Source organism: Mirounga leonina, unplaced genomic scaffold, assembly GCF_011800145.1.
Source record: "Mirounga leonina isolate KUSES-001 unplaced genomic scaffold, KU_Mleo_1.0 Mir_82, whole genome shotgun sequence".
NCBI classification, from domain to species: Eukaryota; Metazoa; Chordata; class Mammalia; order Carnivora; family Phocidae; genus Mirounga; species Mirounga leonina.
In genome coordinates, this window is record NW_023270825.1 from 25,374,889 (window position 1) to 25,394,752 (window position 19,864).

Sequence of the window (19,864 nt, forward strand, 5' to 3'; positions counted from 1 at the left end):
TTCTGCCTCCTGACCCAAACCTGGTGCCGTCCTGTGGTCCTGCGCGGCAAGCCGTGCCTCATTTCCAGGGGAACTGTAACTACAAACTTTTCTTTCAGTGACACAGACCTCTCCGTGCCCTCACTTTATCACCTTTATAAATCAAGCCCCGGGCACAAAACAAGATGAACACCTGAGAAATGATACCAGAGAACTCCTCTTTGGCCACACGAATTCCCAGAGAAAATTTGGGTTTGTGGGCTTAAGTCATAAATTAGAGCCTAGCCCAATTCATACAAATAAAACCTAAAGAAAAAGTGGTTGTGATTTCATTTCAAAGCTTTAGGATTAGAGTACCGTATTCTGAAACACTGAATCCAGGAGTCGGACAAAAAAATAGAACATGCTGTTGCTATTGGCCACCAAGCCCTGCAGAATCACTGAAATGTAAAACAAAGACAATAGGGTGTGATTGAGTGGATCACTGAAAATTGATTTTTACATGCTCTGAAGTACCGAGATTAAGTCCTAGCAAAAGATCACCAATAACGCAACAAGTATTTATTATACAATACTAGGTACTCAGGGTGGTTTTTTCTTCCAATTATTTTCATTTTTGTGAGCCATACCTTAAAGACTTCATCATTATTATGCTGGAAAATACACGACATTTTCCCAGGAAACGAAAATGTAATGAACAAATATCATGAAATCATGGATAGCAGTATCTTACACAAATGTTTTACTGTCTATTGTGAAAAATGACTATCACTCACAGACTAAAAACTCATTGTTATATTTTAATCCACTTTAAAGGTTGTTTCCATCCATCTAAATATGGCCTTGATGGCAATTTTCTCCACATCATTCTTTCTCAACATTTCCAGATCTTTTAGGGGCTTTAGGGAAAAAGTATGGGAAATAAAAACATTAACAGTTTCTGCAAAGAATCATATACAAAACATGTCTATACTTATGGAGGGAAATATAAGTGCACCTCAGAGCTTAGGGGGATGCCAATATATTAAAATGCTTAGGTACAGCAAAGCCTGTGGTTCTCAAATGTCCACGTGCATCAGAGTCCTCCGGAGGCCTTGTGAGACTGCCCGGCCCACCCTCAGTTTCCGATTCGGGTGGGTCTGGTGGGGACAAGTATGTGTTGCTGCTGGTGGTCAAGGAGCCCCAGCACCCCTGTTCTAAGCATCTCCCCTTCTCTTCCTCATGCCTTCTCATTTCTGGACTTTGCCAAGATTGCTTTCCCTGGTCAACATCTTCGGGATCTGCCTCATTCTTCAATACTGTACTTGAAAAGTTTCTATCCCCAAAACTTGGCAATTTTAGTGTTTATCATGTCTATTTGCAGAGGCAGAAAAATTTCTCCTTTTGGCCATAAGTTTATCTTGCCGGACTTGTTAAGAACCTTTCAATCCACACTGTTCAGCGGGATCATTCATTTTCCTTGCTTCTTTCCGATGTTGCTGTTTCCAGGCATTTGACATTCATCTGTTTGGGGATCTTAATAATAGTTTCGTGAAGGCATCTCTGGGCCGCTATAGTAGAACCCACCAATTCCCTCACCTTCTCCCTGTGTGCCATTTCTGGATGGGGTAGGAACCCATTCTGACTGCTGCCACCATCTGTAACTCTACTAGCTGGCACGACCAGAGCAGGAGATAAGGAAATACTGACAAGTAAGACAGCTCAAGCATTAACAAAGGAAGCAGGTGACACCAAGAGCAAACTGCTTTTACCATCCCTGCCGCCACCCCGTGAATCATGACATATCCCGTAAACTGTGCCCTGGACCAGACCGCATCCACAGCCGCTAGAGTGAGCACTCTGTTCTCACACCGGCTCACAGAAGGTGCACCGGACCTACAGAACACTGACTGCAGTTCCTAATGCTGAGATTTCCACAAAGCCTTCTCCCCGGGAAATACAAAGTATATGGCCCACACCACGGTAATGAAGCCAAACTGAAGAAAAGACCTGAAATGAATCAAACACCCCCGGAGCCCAAGTGGAGAGGCCACCCCATGAGCAATGACACTGTGAGCCTAGCTCCTTCTCTTGTTCAACTCCAAGTGACCTCTGTGCTGGCTCTGCTCCTGAGGCTCCAGAACTTCCAATGCTGTGGTCTAGACTGCGTTTCTGATGCCGAAATGCAAAGATAGATCACAGCCCTCTATGTGGGATTCATAAGTAGTTTAATTACCTATCGTCAGTGTGGAGCTTTACTCATTAGCAAAGGATGCCACAAGCATCACGGAACAAGAAATTTTGTTTCAGCTTTTGGTCATTTTGCTGCCAAAATGGCCTTGTTTGCAGCCTGTTTCACAGCCCAGCAAAACAAAATTTTCAATTGCATTTGATTTCAAAAGAATTCAAGGTTAAATGTGCCTTATTGATCAAGCACGCACCACTCAATAAAAATCACACTCTGCCTCTCCTAAATTTGGCACCATGTAAACAGCTAATTCCCTCTTCTGCACGTTCTTACCAAAAAGCAACCCAAGAGTTTTGATGCAAATGAACTTGTTCACTTTAAAATGCTGCATCTGAAAAATAATCTCAAATTCCCTTAAACTCATAAGCAAAACTAATTTCTATGAATGATGCTCATGTAAGTGGATAATGTCTTGACTTTTGCTCCTTGTGGAAAATACAGAAGATTAGGATTCAGACAGACTGTGTAGCCAGCTAGGATAAATCAGAAGCCGAAATAAGTAAGAACGGTGGAACTCAGCTTCAGTTACTACTTTTAGGCAGATCAAATAAACACGAGCTCAATGATTATCCTCAAAGGAAGTCACGCTATCAGTTTCTTCAAGAGACTACAAAACCTGATTTTGAAATTGTATCTTTTGTTGAAAGGTAACAGACTTTACTCAATGTATGACATCATACACTTTGCTATATAAAAAAGAAATTTAAAATTTATGATTCAAAAAACACTCAATTCCAAGGTTATTCCTCTGGAATTGACTCATATAGAAAACAAGCAAAGTAAGTTGGTTAATAATTCTGTCAGCATGCTCATGCAGCAGCTTAAAATGAGCAGCACAATTTACAACCCTGTGTTGCAAAGTATTAATAGCTATTTCTTAGGCAATTAATTTTCTTCCCCACTTATTACAGGCAGATATGGCATTTTTGGATAATCCCCATGGGATGTATTCAAAATATGTAGAAAAGCATGCCCAAGAAAGATGATAAACACTCATGACACACTGTTTCAAAATTATGGGTCTCCGAGTGACTCAGGTCTACCAAGGAAAAACAAAAGATTATAACCCAGGGCAGAGGAAGTCCGAAAGTCTGGGATTTTAGTCTTGGCTTGATCATGTGACTTTTGGGCAAGTCGCTAAACTCTGTGACCATTCTTGTCTCTCTAAAATAGCAGTACATCATCCTAGAGATGTTTAAAATGTAAATAAAGTCATATATATAAATTATTTGTAATCACAGGTAGAAAGGAGAATTGCCAGGCAACAAGATTCTATCTGAACTGTGGAGATCTGAATAGGCCATGATCACAGGACCCATCTCTGCAAGAGCCAGAGCTTAGTGCAAAGAAAATAAAATTATGTCCATGGATTTTTTTTTCCCCTTGAGTCCAACAAATATGTTAGAAATGTGTCTTAGGACATGATGGGAACTAGGTAAGAATGCACATATGACAATAAAACCCCCCTTCATCAATAAAACAATTTAGTAGTGCCATTTTATATTCAACAGGCATTTTCATTTTCTATACTGCTCTGGATGTAGCCCCAATGGACAAAAGGAGAACTAGGGTGGCTCCCAGGGATGCTGGTTTGGCTTTAATGCTACTCCTCACTTCATAATCTCCATGTGCCCCTCCCTCCACCAGACTCCTCGTTATGGACAATTGACGTGTTCTCCCTCTTAAAGAAAGTGCCATTTTAAATTAGCTTCAAGTCCCCCCTTCCTACTAGATTCACACCCACCCATCAACAAGGAAATCCTGGAGTTAGCACGGATAGGTAAGGACTATCATTTTTAAAGGGAACACGACAGAGCAGCCGACCCTCACATTGTGTGTGAGGAAAAGGGACAGCTGCACTTCAGGGATAGGAGGCTCTGTCCCACTCGGCACCTAATTCAAGCACAGAAGATATCCAGGGGCAGGGCTGGGAGTTCCTCTGGAACCTTACCAGAGAAGTGGGCACTTAGAGAACAGTTTCTCTGTATTTCAGAGCAAATGTACTCAATTCGTACAAAAAAGAACCCTTCTGTCAACCAGGCCACAAATGACAGACACTCTGGATAATACTTTTTTAGAAAGGGTGGCTTTTCTCCAGCAGCTCCAGGCAGTCACTTATTCCTCATTTTGACAAAGTAGCATCCAACTTCAGGCATGGCCGTATATATAACTCCACATGCAGCTGAGCCGTCATAAACACACCAAGTATAAAGGCGTGTCAAAAAGACATTTTTCTCCCCGAAGTATGTCCCCGAGAAGCCATTATTATAATAGAGTGTGAATTTCTGCTGCAGGTTATTCACCTATAAGCTAACAATAAAAGTCCCATTTCATACATAAAAGCTTATACTGTGACATGAAGTACTAAGACACAATCCACTGACTATTTTAAGTTTGCTGAACAACGAAACCATTTCTTCATTATATTATGAATGTACATATCCTCCTGCGGGAGAACACCAACTCTGGAGATGAGGCAAAGTACAGTCCAGCTGCCGGAGATCCCATTAGGCCATCCAGAAAAATGGAAGAAGCTTCCTTCCACTGTCCGTGTTGCTGGTGTCTCCTCTGAGGCTCCCAAATGAGAACTTGGTGAATTTGGCTTATTGGCACTCTCAGTGAATCAAGACCAGGCTCAAAGGCAAACTCTATCTCCTGTAAACACAATTCCACACACAGGTCTCAACTCAGTGTTTACATCTGTCTAGAACTGGCTACAAATTTGGGACTTCCTCAAATGATGTTAAAAGCTACACATGTAAAGTATGCAAAAGGAGTTACTAGTTTTTCAAGAAAAGAGACATACCTGCAAAAAGCAACAGCTCTGTGAAAGGAACTGTAGGTAGCTGTTGGGACAATGACAGCAATGTAACAAATATAGCATAGGATGACCTTTTTTTAAAAAAACTGCTGCTGCAATACTTTACTAACTTTAAAAAAACAAAACAGAACAAAACAAAAACAGATTTCCACAACATGATTTTCTAAGAGAAAGAGTCCACTGCTTTGTTTGAAAGAAGGGTCACCCCGGCGATGAAAGGATTGGGAATGTCAATTACGATATGCAAGACTCCGCGGTACCACGTCTGGGATGCGTTTCACAACACCCAGTAGCTCCTGGTGGGTGGAATCCTGCTCTCTAACTGTATCCAGGGCTCTTTTCTGGTGGCATTTTAAAAAACGTCGCTGCAGCTGAGTCAGTGGCTTTCTCTGCGGCAGAGGTCCTGACCAACCACTCAGGGTTTGGAGGTTTCTGGACCTGCGATGCTGGTGTAGTTGTTTCCACTACATCCACATGAACTGGTAAGGTGGTTACAATAAAAGGAAGGAAGAAAAGATCAAGGGGAGACAAATTAGAATCAGAGACACTTCACTGCACAATTCTCTGAATGCTTTTATTTTATAACCTATGAACCCAAGGAGCCACATAAGGTTTTTTTTTGTCCTTTCCAAAAAAAAAAAAAAGAGGCAAGATTTCAGTGAGAGTATTTCTCTACCTGAGAAAGTGTGTTTAACTGAACAAATAAATAAATTCAATTGTACAAATTCATAATGCAGTCATGATCACTTACTGAGCACTTATGATCACTTACTGAGCACTTATGAGCTAGGCACTATGCTATGTAAATACTGTCCAACCAGAATCTGTTTTCCTAATGCAAACCCTTGCAAGTAGGAACCGTCATCTCTATATTCTGGATCAAAAAAGTGAGGCAGAGAGACAGCGGATACACTGCTCAGGGACACAACAGAGCTGATTAAGTAGCAAGATTCAAGCTGAGATACTGGACTTCAAGCCCTAGGCTCTGTTACACTCCATGCCTCCAGTAACACAGTACTTCCAATAAACAGCATATCATAAGAAAAATCACACAATCAGGCCCAGTGTTTTTCAACAAGGACACCAAAGACATTCTGGACATGATCATCATTGCTTGTGCAGGGCTGTCCTGTGTATTTTAGGACACGTACCATTCTGGACCCCATCCAGTGAATGCCAAAAGCATCCTCAGTCATTGTGATGACCAAACACTGTCCTCCCATTTCCAAATGCCCCCTGAGCAGAGTGGTACAAACCACCATCATGCCCACTCTGTTGAGAGTGAACGAATATACACCAAAATACAGCAAAATCTAGACAATTTTCATTTTTACCTTGTCACTCAATTAATTCCACTCCTAGGAATGTAACCAGAATAGTAATTTTCAAGTTGTGGGTCACAAATCAATTTAGTAGGCCATGACCAGTACTTTTTTTCTTAATGGAAAGGAACAGGATATATCAGAGTGAATGCAAGAATTTATTTCAGATTTATATGTACACTCACATACATATTCGAACATGAATTTCTTACTGTGAGTTACTGCAAAAAAAAAACAATCTGTAGGCTATTACTCTATGGCACGTATACAAGAGCTTCTTGAGGGCAACAGTTTTCAAGCATTTTGGAACCTCAACCCCAGCAGCAAAAAATACATTTGACACCACAACCCAAATCTCTGTCTCTCCCTCTCACACAAACACGTGCACAAGCACTCACTCACTCATATTTAGCTGAAAATAAATTTCATAAAACTGTATTTACCATTACTATACGGTATTCAACCGCAGCGGGGAAAATCCCTTATCCTAGGAAAACTGGGGTTTTTTTGCTCTGTATTTTTTACTATGGTAAAACACACGTAACACAAAATTTACCAATTTAATAATTTTTATGTGTACAGTTCCATGGCATTAAGTACATTCACACTGCTGTACAAGCATCAGCACCATCCATATCCAGAACTTCTTCACTCTCCCAAATGGAAATACTGTACCTGTTAAGTAGTAACTGCCACTCTCCTCCTTCCCCAGCCCCTGGCAACCATTATTCTACTTTCTGTCTCCACATATTTGACCATTTGAGGTACCTCCTATAACTGGAATCATACAGGATTTATCCTTCTGTGTCTGGCTTATTTCACCTAGTACTATGTCTTCATCCATGCTGTAGCATGTCAAAGTTTCCTTCCTTTTCAAGGCCAAATACTCCTCCCCTGAATGTATAAACCACATTTTGTTTATTGATTTATCCAGCAATGGACACTTGCGTCGCTTCCACTTTTTAGCTCTTGTGAATAATGCTGCTAGGAACATGGATGTACAAATATCTGTTTGAATCTATGCTTTCAATTCTTTTGGGTATACACTTAGAAGCGGAATTGCTGGCTCATACGGTAGTTTTATGTTTACAATGGTGAGGAGCCACCACCCTGCATCCCATAGCGGCTGCACTATTTCATGTTCCCACCGCCAATGCCCAAGGGTTCCGATTTCTCTCCATCTTTCCTAACATTTGTTGTTTCCTGGTCCTTGATATAGCCATCCTAAGGACTGTGAAATGGCCCAGAAACACTTTTGCACATGTTCTCCCAAAGACCAATGCAGTATTTTTCACAGTAGCATAAAATGGGATATAATCCAAATGTCCATCAGGAATGTTTAATTATAATATACTCAGCATAGTCATTCAATGGAATACCATTTGCATATGGTGGCGTAAAAAAAAAAAGGATTTTGGCAGGACAAAAACGAATAATCTCAAAACATAACTGGGTGAAACTTATAAAGTAAGACATTCCATTTACACAAGCCTCCAAAAAATGCTAACTAAACAATGTATTGCTTAGAGAGCTATATGTCTGTTAAAGCTAGCTGAAAAAATTCCCAAAGAATGATAAATGATTAACAAAAAACCATATTCACGTAACCAAAAAACTGTATGAGGACAATGGTTACCTACGAGGACAGTGGGAAAATTTTAAAGGCGATGTTCATGTTCTTAAAGTGGAGGTAGGTACATGGATATTTGCTATATTGTTTTTCTTGACACCTTATCCATCTTCTATAAATGTTCTTTTATAACCATTCAGTATTTACTAAAAAACATTTTTAACTTTAAAAACCATTTGAGGGCGCCTGGGTGGCTCAGTTGGTTAAGCGACTGCCTTCGGCTCAGGTCATGATCCTGGAGTCCCGGGATCGAGTCCCGCATCGGGCTCCCTGCTCGGCGGGGAGTCTGCTTCTCCCTCTGACCCTCCCCCTCTCATGTGCTTGCTCTCTCTCATTCTCTCTCTCTCAAATAAAATCTTTAAAAAAATAAAAATAAAATAAAAACTATTTGAATTTTAAAAAGGGGCAGTAAGAAAAAAGTAAAAAGGGGCAGTAAGAATCTGCCTTATGATACCTGAGGCAAGGGCTAACCTACAATGGAACTACTAAATCCGATCACAGGGTTAGAATAATTTTTAGAGTAACTGTTTCAACTTTAAGATTCCATTCACTTATTCAAACAAGAAATACCTAGTGAGATCATTCTCTGTGCTGAGTACTATTTTAGATGCTCAGGGTACAGAAGTGAGCAAAACAGATAAAAATTTCGGCTCTCACAAATACATCTCTAGCATCACTGGCCTGGTATTTGGAATTTGATGTAACTAGTTAACAGATTAACAGCTGAGTACCCTTCCAACTGATGCTCTAAGGACACATATCCTATCCCAGAGACAGGAAGGTCAGAAGAGGCTCGGGGGATGCCCAAAATAGTAAGGGCTCTGAATACAATGTCTTATCATCCCCCAATTCTCCTTTACCTAAAAGCCATGGGTTTAATTTTTGAAGGAATGGGATTTGTACACCAAAGGCTCCATTCTTGTCATTCTAATCAAGAAAAATCATCTCACGGAAATGAAATCTGGCTTTCATTGAGTTTCTTACGCTTCTTATAGCCACTTCATCTCAAATCTTAGAGAAAATACCCCGTTTTTTCTTTTCCAACCACATTTTTAAAGAGCATATAGAGCCAATTCACTTCAGCAGGAGGTATAGACTTTCCCTGTTCTGGGGCTTTTGAAACAGAAGCAGGTTCTTACATGGTTACTCGCTAAAATCCAAGGGTGGCTCTGTGTACCAGGTAACTGTAGGTTATAAAGTCATAAAGGGAAGGGGAGTGGAGATAAAAAGAAGAAAATAAAGGTGCTACACTTCAAGAAGGATCTACTTAACGACCCTAATGAAAAGGTCTTTTTCCCTGGCCTTTCCTGAGTGTTAATATAAAAAGACAAGGAAGACAAGCTACTCCTTTCTGCTCTTCACCTCTCTAGCCTTATTAATACCTTTAAATTCAGTCAATCTCAACTCAAAACTTTCCACCGGCGGGGGAGGGGAAAAGGGAAAAGATTTGTGGCTGCATGTTTAAGAAAGAAGCTGAATTCATCACAGTGACAGGGGAGAGTGTTGGCAGAGATCTGAGCTATTTATTCTTTTAGGAAAATCCTATAAAGAATGACACAAGGAAGCCTCTATCTGCAGTCTTGTTCATCACGCCGGTGAAGAGTCAGATAACAGATGTACGCAGCAGCGTGATTTAGTGCCAGGAGCTGGCCCCCGATGTGTATTAATACAGCGGCAAAGCGGAACGCACCTCTCTTCATCACTCATTTCTATAAAAGAGGTGGAATCCGAGATGGCCCGATGTGAGGCAGAGCAAGCCCATTTGTTCTACTGACTGATGGTGCGGGCTCGGGCTATGTCCTTCACCTCCACGGGGCACTCAGGTTGTGGATAGGAAAAAAAGAAAATGTTCAGTGAAGCAGACCTTAGTCAACAAGTGAGAGGAGGAGCTGGGCTCAGGAGGAGAAGTGCTGAATGCCCAAACCTCGTTTAATCCCTCCCAGTAACATTTCCTGCTTTGAGTGTGGAACAAGGTTTTTAAACTCTTCTCAACAGTTCTTGTCTTAGGAACAATTAAAAGCTAAAAATAGAAGCTAGATATTGAGGGGGGGAAAAGAACAAAAGATACAAGAGGGGAGACTGTTGTAATGCTTCCAATACCATAAGGCTGGATTTTGATGCAGTCAGTTTGGAACCAATGCTACCTTATACAACACAGAACACCTGAAGTGTGTAACAGCGCAGCTCTCGAAGTCAGAGGGAAACCGATTTGACCTTGGCTCTGCAATTTATCATCCACGGGACCTTGGAGAAGTGATTTAACCTCTGTAAGCCTCAATTTTCTCATGTGTAAACTGGGAATAAAAACAGCATCTACCTTTTAAAGTTGTTGCAAAGATTAAGTGAAATAATGCACGCAAAGTAATCAGCTCAGGCCATGTCCATGTAGAAATCACTGGAAAAAATTTACTATAATTATCAGACCTGTGATTAAGATTGTCCAGTAAGAACCATTATCAAGCAGTCACCCCAAACAGAAGCTGAAAGAAGTCGATTTTAAAGTATGCTGAAACTTACTAAGTTAAGGGAGAGAGATAGAGTTCCCTTCTCTCTGAGGTCTATTCTTCACTCATCAACTGCTCTGATCTATATAATATATAGTATTTTCTGAAGAAAATAAAATAATCTATGATATACTCAATTTCCTCAGAGTGAATTCACTATCATCAAGAAAATAACTGTACTTCTGATAGGTCCTACACACAGATATGATCTTTTTATCCAGAGCAATTTATCCTCAACTGTACTGAAATAACACAAAAATTTCCTGATTACCGATTATGTTTAACTGTCTTCTCCAAACTCCAAAGAAAAATACCTACAAACATCCAATATTCTTTCTGATATAAATAATGACTACCCCCCATTTTTTAAGGATAACATATGTAAAGGGCATAAATCATAAGCATACAGCTCAATGAATTTTTACATATGCATATACCCATGTAATTCCTACCCAGTTGATGACAAAGAGCATTTCCCAGAAGACTTCTGATTATGTCGTCTCCTGGTCACTACCCCTCACCAAAGATAACCACTATTTCGGTTTCCAACCAACTGGTTTTGGCCAGAAAACTGCAAGGTTTTAACTTGAAAAATAGTTTTTAATTAGAAATTTCATGACTAGTAGAGTATTAGTACTCCACTACACATAGTAACAGTGAGAATGTATTGTACTATGTGCCAAGTAAAAAAGTAAATAAACCCATGTGGCTCCTTGGCTACTGACTAAAACTGCCACCCTAACTGGATTTTCATGACCACAGACCTAATTTCTTCTCTGTGCTAGAACAAAAGCACAGATGACTGAAGATTGCTAACTGTAGAATACCGGGATTCAAACCCAAAAAAGCCACATGACACTGTGAAAAAACACAGACTTCAAGGTTAGAGGGAACTAGGTTTGGATTCTTAAAATGTGTGTGACCTTGGGCAAATTACATCTCACATTCTTATTTTCCCAAGTAAAATGGGAATAAAATGACCTACCTTATCATAAAGGTTATATATAAAACATAATTTAGTGCCTGACACACAGTAGGTGCTCAATAAATGATAACTACATACAGTTACCTGCATTTGGGCTGGACAGAGATGCTGTGGCCACAGGTTTCCGTTTCCTCTTGATGTCACGTGAACATGGGGGTCCCAAGTGTATGTTTGCCTGTCTGCAGATACAAGAAAGAAAAAACATTGTTTTCATTTTTAATTCTTATTGTAAGACATTATGTTCAGCCCAGATAAAATCCTTGACCCATTATAGACATACACTAACAAGACAGGCATCGTTCTTTGTCATCAAGTGTCAAGTACAAGATTATTCAGGATTAATCATAACTCATTCTTTATGCACAGTATATACCCATTTTAAACCTTTTACCTAATTTCAGAATAGCAGACACTCAAAGATTAATTTCAATAAATGTATTTCATTACATGCTGATTTTTGTACAATTATTTTTCATAAAAACTTTAACTGCTATTGTTCTAAACTCACTAATGAAATACCTATTCCCAAGTGGTAATATATTGAAAAGTTTAATGCTGCATGAATACCGATATTTGCATGGAATTTTAATAGGAATTTAACCCTTCTATCACTATAAATCTGAATTTTTAACAGTGTCTGTATCACCAGTTAAGTAAGTTTGATTTCTGTGATTTTTAAAAGTATTAATTACTTGCTAATAATATATTCCCTCATCTGAATATTCAACTTATTTTAAAAACAGTGGGTGTTCCAAAGCTGGAAAAAAGCAACAGATTGCCTGAAAGACAATGGACTTTACTCTGCAACAACAGCTGGTACGCTTTTTTAGTTGCCCACTTCCTCCTTCCTCAAACTACACAGATCCTACCCCTGATTAAGGACCAAGTTGACTCTCACCTTTACACAAAGCTTTCCTTGAACAGTCAAGGCCTTACTGACCATGAATCATTATTTAACTGGTATACATATATCTTGTTTCCCTAATGAGGCTTACTCCCCTTGAGAACAGGGACCATGTTTATACTTCTTTCACAATTTTCCAGTGATCCACCAACCTCAGCTCAAGAGGCACTTAACTGACAACCATTAAGTATCTGTTGACAAGAACTGATACGAATGAAAGTTCTAAAAACCAAATAGTCAACTGTACACTTAAAAGTGGTTAAAATGGCAAATTCTATGTCATGTATATTTTACCACAATTTTTTAAAAATAGTGAGAGTATGTACATATAAAAAAGAATCTAGTAAAATTATACCAGATGAACTCCTAATTGGTAGTCTTAGCTGGGGATTAAGTCTCACGGCTTAATGATCTTAAAACTAGAACCTCAGTCAAATCTAAGAGCACCTAGTTAGTTAACAAAGCACCAAGACAACCGCTGAATGGACAAATTTTCCTATTCAGAGGGCCCCCAATCTGGCAACTTCCACAGTTTAAAAGCATACATGTATATACATTATTTTCTCTACATGCAAAAGCTTAAGAATCAATTCACTTTATAAATGAGAAAAGATAAGAATTTAACTGAAATCATAAGATTTCTGGAATGCACAGAACGCTACAATAGGCAGAGATTTACAGTATATAAAGCCCGTGTTTTGGAAAATTCCATCCAAGTCACTCTGTATTGATATCCCTCTCTTCTATATGGAAAAAGAGTTAACTTTTGAGTATCCCATGAATAGTTAATTCTGAACACCCAAAGTGAAATGTAAATATAAATGTATAAAGTAGGGGAAAACAATTCATTTTTCATACCTTACCGAAGTCCTGGGAATAAATCAGCATGTTGATTTAATAATAAGAAACACTGATGACAGAATATCAAAGGTAGAGAGGCCTTCAGTCTAAATGGAGAGAAGGTAATTCCCTTTGAAGTCAAAGACACAGAAAAGAGAGTGACCCTACAAAATTTTGGTTTCTGTCAAAACAGAGGAATGTACAGAATAGGGCTTCCATCTTTTCCACAAATAAGGCACTTGAGTACACATAGATCCAAACTCAAAAGCTGGCCACTTTGCTCTATTCCAATCATGCTTCTCCTGAAGTACTTCAGAAAGACAAACAAGCCAAATAAAGGGTAACAGTATATATTCATGCTTCTTTCTTCTTTACCTTAAGCTTATATAATAACAGTATATATTCATGCTTCTTTCTTCTTTACCTTATAAAGGACTCTCCAAAACTTTTTAGATTAAATGTTAACATCCTTTCTTCAAACTAAACTATGTTATTAGATGTCAGGATAGTGCTTACCCTTGAGCTGTGGGGTAGAGGGGAGGAGGAACAGTGGCTAAACAAAGCACCAGGAGCTTTTGGGCTTGTTTCTGGATCTAGATGCGGGTTACTTGAATGTGACTTCATTATCCTTCGTTAAGAAGTTTCATTAAGGGGGGCGCCTGGGTGGCTCAGTCGTTGGGCGTCTGCCTTCGGCTCGGGTCATGATCCCGGGGTCCTGGGATCGAGCCCCGCGTCAGGCTCCCTGCTCGGCGGGAAGCCTGCTTCTCCTTCTCCCACTCCCCCTGTTTGTGTTCCTGCCCTTGCTATCTCTCTCTGTGTCAAATGAATAAAATCTTTAAAAAAAAAAAAAAAGTTTAATTAAGGGGCACCTGGGTGGCTAGTCAGTTAAGCATCTGCCTTTGGCTCAGGTCACGATCCTGGGATCATGAGATTGAGCCCTGCTTTGGGCTCCCTGCTCAGTGGGGAGTCTGCTTCTCCCCCTCCCTCTTCCCCTCCCTCTGCACTCGTGCTCCCGCTCTCTCCCAAATAAAATCTTTAAAAAAAGTTTAATTTTAAAAAATGCAAAACAAAAAAACAAAAACATTGCTTCTTCAAGATCAATGCAAAATGCTGAATTTTATGAGACAGATGCAAATGAAAAGTATAAGAACAGTACTCAAAGGAGTTTTAAGATATTAATTCTTGGAGTATCCACTTGGGCTGAACGAAATAAATACTGCCTTTTATTTATACACCATCCATCATTTTCACAGCTTTGCATGTTTGATATAGGTCAGTAAGACGGTTAAGGGCCCTATTATTATCCCTCCTTTACTGACCTAGTCAGTAACATTTATCTCACATTTTCAAGAAATGGCACATTTGGGAATAAAAAGATGAAATCATTTATGTACGAAAATATTAAAATTTTTAATCATTTTAAATGGAAATATGGTGCTTTTTAAAATGCTTATTTTAGTAAAATGGAAGTAAATATTAATTACCTACCATGAGGCATACAGATTATTACACTGCACTCACTACATCCTGCAGCGTCCTTAGGGGGCTACTATGAACGCAAAGGCTCAGGTGATCCTTCCCAGGCCCCACCCCTCTGGGCCATGGTTCTCAGATCCCCACTCTGCCCTGCCCAGTGATGGTAAGGGCTTCAGGGTTAATTGTCCCTACATTAAATGACCCCTGACTGCTAAGTCTCCAGCCTGTTACTTGTTCCTGCGGTAAATGATCTACTTCTACCACCCTATTCCCACTCTTAATTGTTGGCCTGAACATTCTAAATCCTTCAAATTTTGTAAATTCCTCTGGTGATAACTTAGGAAAGAACTGAAGGCTTTCTAAGGAACCCAGGTAATAAAGCTTATGAAGTCAACCGCCTTATTTTGTCGTAAAAGTATGTATTTTTGTGTGGACTATTTCCTTTCTACTCAAAGAGCTTTTTTGCTTCTTTCATTGTTCACTGCTTTTACTGAGGTGTTGAACAAAAGAGACAGTCTCTTCCCTAAAGGACCTCGTAGCCTAGTCCTATTTCCAGCCACACAGCTTTTCTAGTTACAGAATCTGGATAATAGAGAAACTGAGGCAAGGATAAAGAGAAGCCACGTTCATTCCTAAAACTCAGCTTAATGCTCCTTCCCTCTTAACACATTTCTCTTAGGACCATTTCCAGATTGGAGAGCTATTTCATAAGAAGTTACATAACATCACACCTTAGGTCTGAGTACAGAAAGGATATTTGTCTCTCCCTACGTACCTTCCTAGCAAAGATCTGGGAAAGGAAGAAGAGAAACAGTCAAATTATAAAGGACAGTAAGACATTTTCCTTCTTTTTGGTTTTAAGTGAACACTAGTAATGGTAGAGTTCACAGCTTAGGAAAATCTATTTTTCCCTTTGAGGGCTCTGTCTGCCTGGGAAGAACCTTGGAGGACAGAGAGGGAAGAAGACCCAGAAGCCTGGAGACCCAGAGCCTGGGGAAAGCACAGAGGAAGCTGAGTGCTTGAAGCAAGAGGATTTAAAGGAGACAGGAAATGGACCCTGCCACACTGTATAGCACATTCTGAGCATGAGGACACCCTGCTCAGGAGTGGAGAATAATCCATGCGGCGTTGGAAGGGTCCCTTGTGTTATTTTGGGGAACATGAGCATGGGAGTATGCACCTGCTGCAGCCAGAGCTTCCTACTTGAGAGGCTGTTCCAATTTTTGTGTGTCCCCAAATAATTGCATAACAATAACTACAGACATAAAGAGTGAAAGGGAAATAAAAATAAAAAATTGACCTCCCCCACCCTCATTTTCACTTAGTAGTTGGCTCCCCTTCTTCCCAGTGTGTTGTTTCTTTAATTTGTGTTATTTTACTCAGACAGTATCTGTCTACTCTCACAAGACAGAAACTGAAGAGGGTCAACACACAAGCAGTTGTCACAAAGGGCAGGGGAAGTCGGAGCCTCCCCTTCTCACCAACACACAGTGGGTAGAAAGGGTAGAAGATTTAATTCGATTTTTAAAAATTCTTTGTCAAGAACAGTATATAGTCGTTCCTGCACTGCAAATCATGTGCTGTGTGTGGAGGGCAGGGATCTTTCAATTGCGCAGGGAGCAGAAAGGCTAAGTATCAGTTAAGCTGAAATTTCTACCAAGTTAAAACTTCTTCTCAATTTGAGTGGCAATGGTTATCAGAATCCCGTAAGGAGATTTTTACGAAATATGCATGCCCAACCATGCTGGGGTGAGAAAAGAACCAGTATTATGCTTACTCTGAAATTTCTCCTCAGGGAATTCCGAGAAGCTTCTACCTGCTGTGAAAATTACTGAGTTAAAAAAAAAAAAAAGCCAAATTCCCAAAGCCAACCTAGTTAATAAAAAAGATCTAAAAATTTAACCTAAAGAATAACAGAATGATTAAATGAAAATTAATTTAAATAAAAATGCTATTCCCTAGTATACAAGCAATTACCCTAGAGAAAAGACAGGCTACCCTGGTTCTGTTTCATCTGATCTGGGCCTCGGGGTCCTTGGGACACTCCTCCTGTCACAGCCTAAGTACTTCCCTTAAACACACCACATTCTGCAGCACTGGCCGAAAGGAACTGAAGAGGGGTGTGGGTGGGGGGTGGTGAGTGAGCATTAAAAGCAAAAAAATACATTCTTTAAAAATTCTTACTTCAGGAAAAGTAACTATATTCACAAATGTGAAGGTGAATGCTGAAGATTAGCAATTAATTGAAAGAGTATTCTGTATAACTACACATAAACACAACATTTCTATTTCACTTTTTAGTGCACGTAACTGAAAGATCAGGTGAGTTGTTATAAAACTGCAGTGTTACTTAGGAAACTGGGCAGATCACTATGTCCCTGGGGCAGGAATGTACTTTTAGGGGAAAAAAAAATTACTTTGAGAAATACATGCATGTTTAATAGAACCAATGTTGGCAAAAAATAACTGAAGTGGCTGCTTTAGATTTAGAACAAAGATGTTTAGAGTCACTCCTAAGGAGTGGAAAGTCTTTACCTGCCAATGGCAAGCCAATTTAAGGAACAGTTCACCTTCAAAAACTTACTCATTTTAAAAACCCATTGAGGGCGCCTAGGTGGCTCAGTTGGTTAAGCGACTGCCTTCGGCTCAGGTCGTGATCCTGGAGTCCCGGGATCAAGTCCCGCATCGGGCTCCCTGCTCAGCGGGGAGCCTGCCTCTCCCTCTGACCCTCCCCCCTCTCATGTGCTCTCTCATTCTCTCTCTCTCAAATAAATAAATAAAATCTTTAAAAAAAAAACCATTGAAAAGTTCACTTTTTTAATATGGGAAATAAAAATAAAATCTATTGTGAGAAGGTACTTATTTGCTGGTTTTTTTTCTTAAGCACATACAAACAAGTAATAACAGGAAAAAAATTATTGATATTTCTAAGGACCAAAGGTCATATATATCATATATTCCAATTATTCTCCTTAATTACTAATCTATTCCCCTCAACTATTGTTAACACAAATTTATGGAAGCCTACCCTGCGTAAAGCACTCTGCTGGATGTGAAGAGGGACACAAAAGATGACCGAGCCGAGGGCCCATCCACCCAGAGCTCACAACATAGTGAAGAAGGCCGATGTGTAAAGAACGAACAGATACAAGACACTGAGCTCTAATCAAAGAACAAAGTGCTAGGGTAAAAATGAATGAAAATAGGATTAAATCTAGGGAAGTAGAGAGGCCCCCCTCCTCACATGTGATTTTATCTTCGGGGTTGATGGACATTTATGAAACACCCGGTAGGGGAACTATTTTCTCAGACTGGCACACAGAGGAAAGGGTCCAGGCCTGACACTAGCTGCAGCTAGCGACAGAAAACCACCTCACAATCAGAGGACACAGAGGAGGCTTATCTAACAGGAAGAGATCCCAGCAATTCCAGTAGTGTTTTCACTCAAACCTAACCCTCAGCAGTCGGTGACGAACAGCTCACTAGCACCTGAAAATTCCCGGCACTCTTCTTCCCTTGGCCCGGCCGAGGTTGACAGACCATGGAGTGGTGTCGTGCCACCCGCAGGAGCACAAAAGTTCTCCGTCGACTGGAAAGCTGGGTCTATTCCAGTGGCCAGAGAGGGAAAATGCTTTCTTCACTCTGCTTAGGCAGCAAGATGCCAGCCAGCTGAGAGGTGGTGTCGACAAGCCCATCCAGGGCAGGACAAAAGATTCAAGAGCTGTGCACTTCTCTGGAAAGGAAGTTCCAGTAGGACTGGGCAGCTTTAGGGACAATCTCCCAGCAGAAACATTTCCTCCCACATGGCCCAAACTAAGGCGCTACAGAGGGGGGCAGGGCTGCTGTGCATCAGAGTAGCCCCAGCAGGTCCAGGACTAATAACAGGTTCTTCCGCCTAAGCCCTGAGGTGAAACCCGAGGCTGTTTACTAGGGCTCCAAAGGTCAAAATTCATAGCGCGAAGGGAGTCTTCTTCTCGCTCTTTGAAACTCCTTGTCAAGTGGCACAGCCAGCTGGGCACACAACTCTGATATGCAGATCGTAACGTTTGTGAACAGATTAAATGAATTACAATGAGCACAGCCTATCATATTTCAACTCTCTGATGGGCAGGAAGGTCTCTCTTTTTTACCCCGACACTGTCCAAATGCCTCCGCTTATAGTCCATTTGAGGCTATTTAAGCACCTCAAGAATCTATACGACATCTCATTAGCAAATGACTCTGGAAGCCAACCTGAAGTTTATAAAACTGCAGCTATCCTAAGGACAGGGCAGGGGTAGTGGGAATGTAACAAAAATAATCATATTAGCTTCCAGTATGCTAAGTAGTCAAATATATGATTTCATTTTGATCCCCACTAGGCCAATAAAAATGAGTATTTCCATTTTAAAGGTAAGAAAATCAAGGTATAGGGGTGTTAAGTCATTTGCCCAGATAAAGCCAAGAGTCTTACTGGGGACTGCCTCACACTAATACCCCCTAACGTGAGATTAAAAACTTAAAGAAGGAATAAATGGAAGTGGTGATACATTACCATATCACCACCCGTGATAGAGGAAAGGTCAGGAAAGTGGAGAAAACTCAACACTGCCACGAGACACTCAAAAACCACAACTGGTGACTTGTGCATCATACAGAGAGATGTAACGTTTGATAAGTTCTAGCAATGGTTTTCTACAGCAATCATGGTAAGAAAAGCTATCCTTCATAATCAATAGATCTCTCATTTTGGGAAAAGCTGCCTCCAGCACTAGCTCCTTATTACCATTCTAGAACGGTGTCCTTGACAGCAATACCACTGCAGCTACCCAAACACCAATCACACCATCTGCTGCTTGAGCAGCAGCAATTCCTAAGGCCGGGAACAAGTATTACTACTTTAATACAACATCCCAATACCAGCAACCAAAACAACCAAACCAAAACAGCTGGTTTACGAAGTTCATCCATGCACCCTGCCAACTATCCCAACACCGACCCAGCAAGTCCGCCCATCAGTGAATCACTAAGTGCCGGGCACTGTGCTAGACAGTGACGTTCTCTTCTTCACTTCAGAAGCCCTCCAAACTGAAGTCCAGCATTCCACGTCCCATAAGAACTCACGCACCCAATACCAAATCACAGAGCTCATGCTGATTACAAAACAGGATTTCCTATTAAGAAAATTACAAAGCAC

General features: G+C 40.4%; 1 protein-coding gene across 3 annotated transcripts in view; it reads right to left on the minus strand.

Annotated features, from left to right (window-relative positions):
* Nucleotides 1-766: 766 nt before the first annotated feature.
* Nucleotides 767-19,864, minus strand: part of GPATCH2L (G-patch domain containing 2 like) — a 54,403-nt gene continuing 35,305 nt past the window's right edge. For all 3 annotated transcript variants that reach the window (XM_034993060.1, XM_034993063.1, XM_034993061.1), the window contains exons 9-10: nucleotides 11,553-11,647; nucleotides 767-5,506 (exon numbers count right to left, since the gene is read on the minus strand). In XM_034993060.1, coding sequence (XP_034848951.1) covers nucleotides 5,346-5,506; nucleotides 11,553-11,647 — 256 coding nt within the window. In that variant the 3' untranslated portion in view covers nucleotides 767-5,345. The remainder of the gene's footprint in view (nucleotides 5,507-11,552; nucleotides 11,648-19,864) is intronic.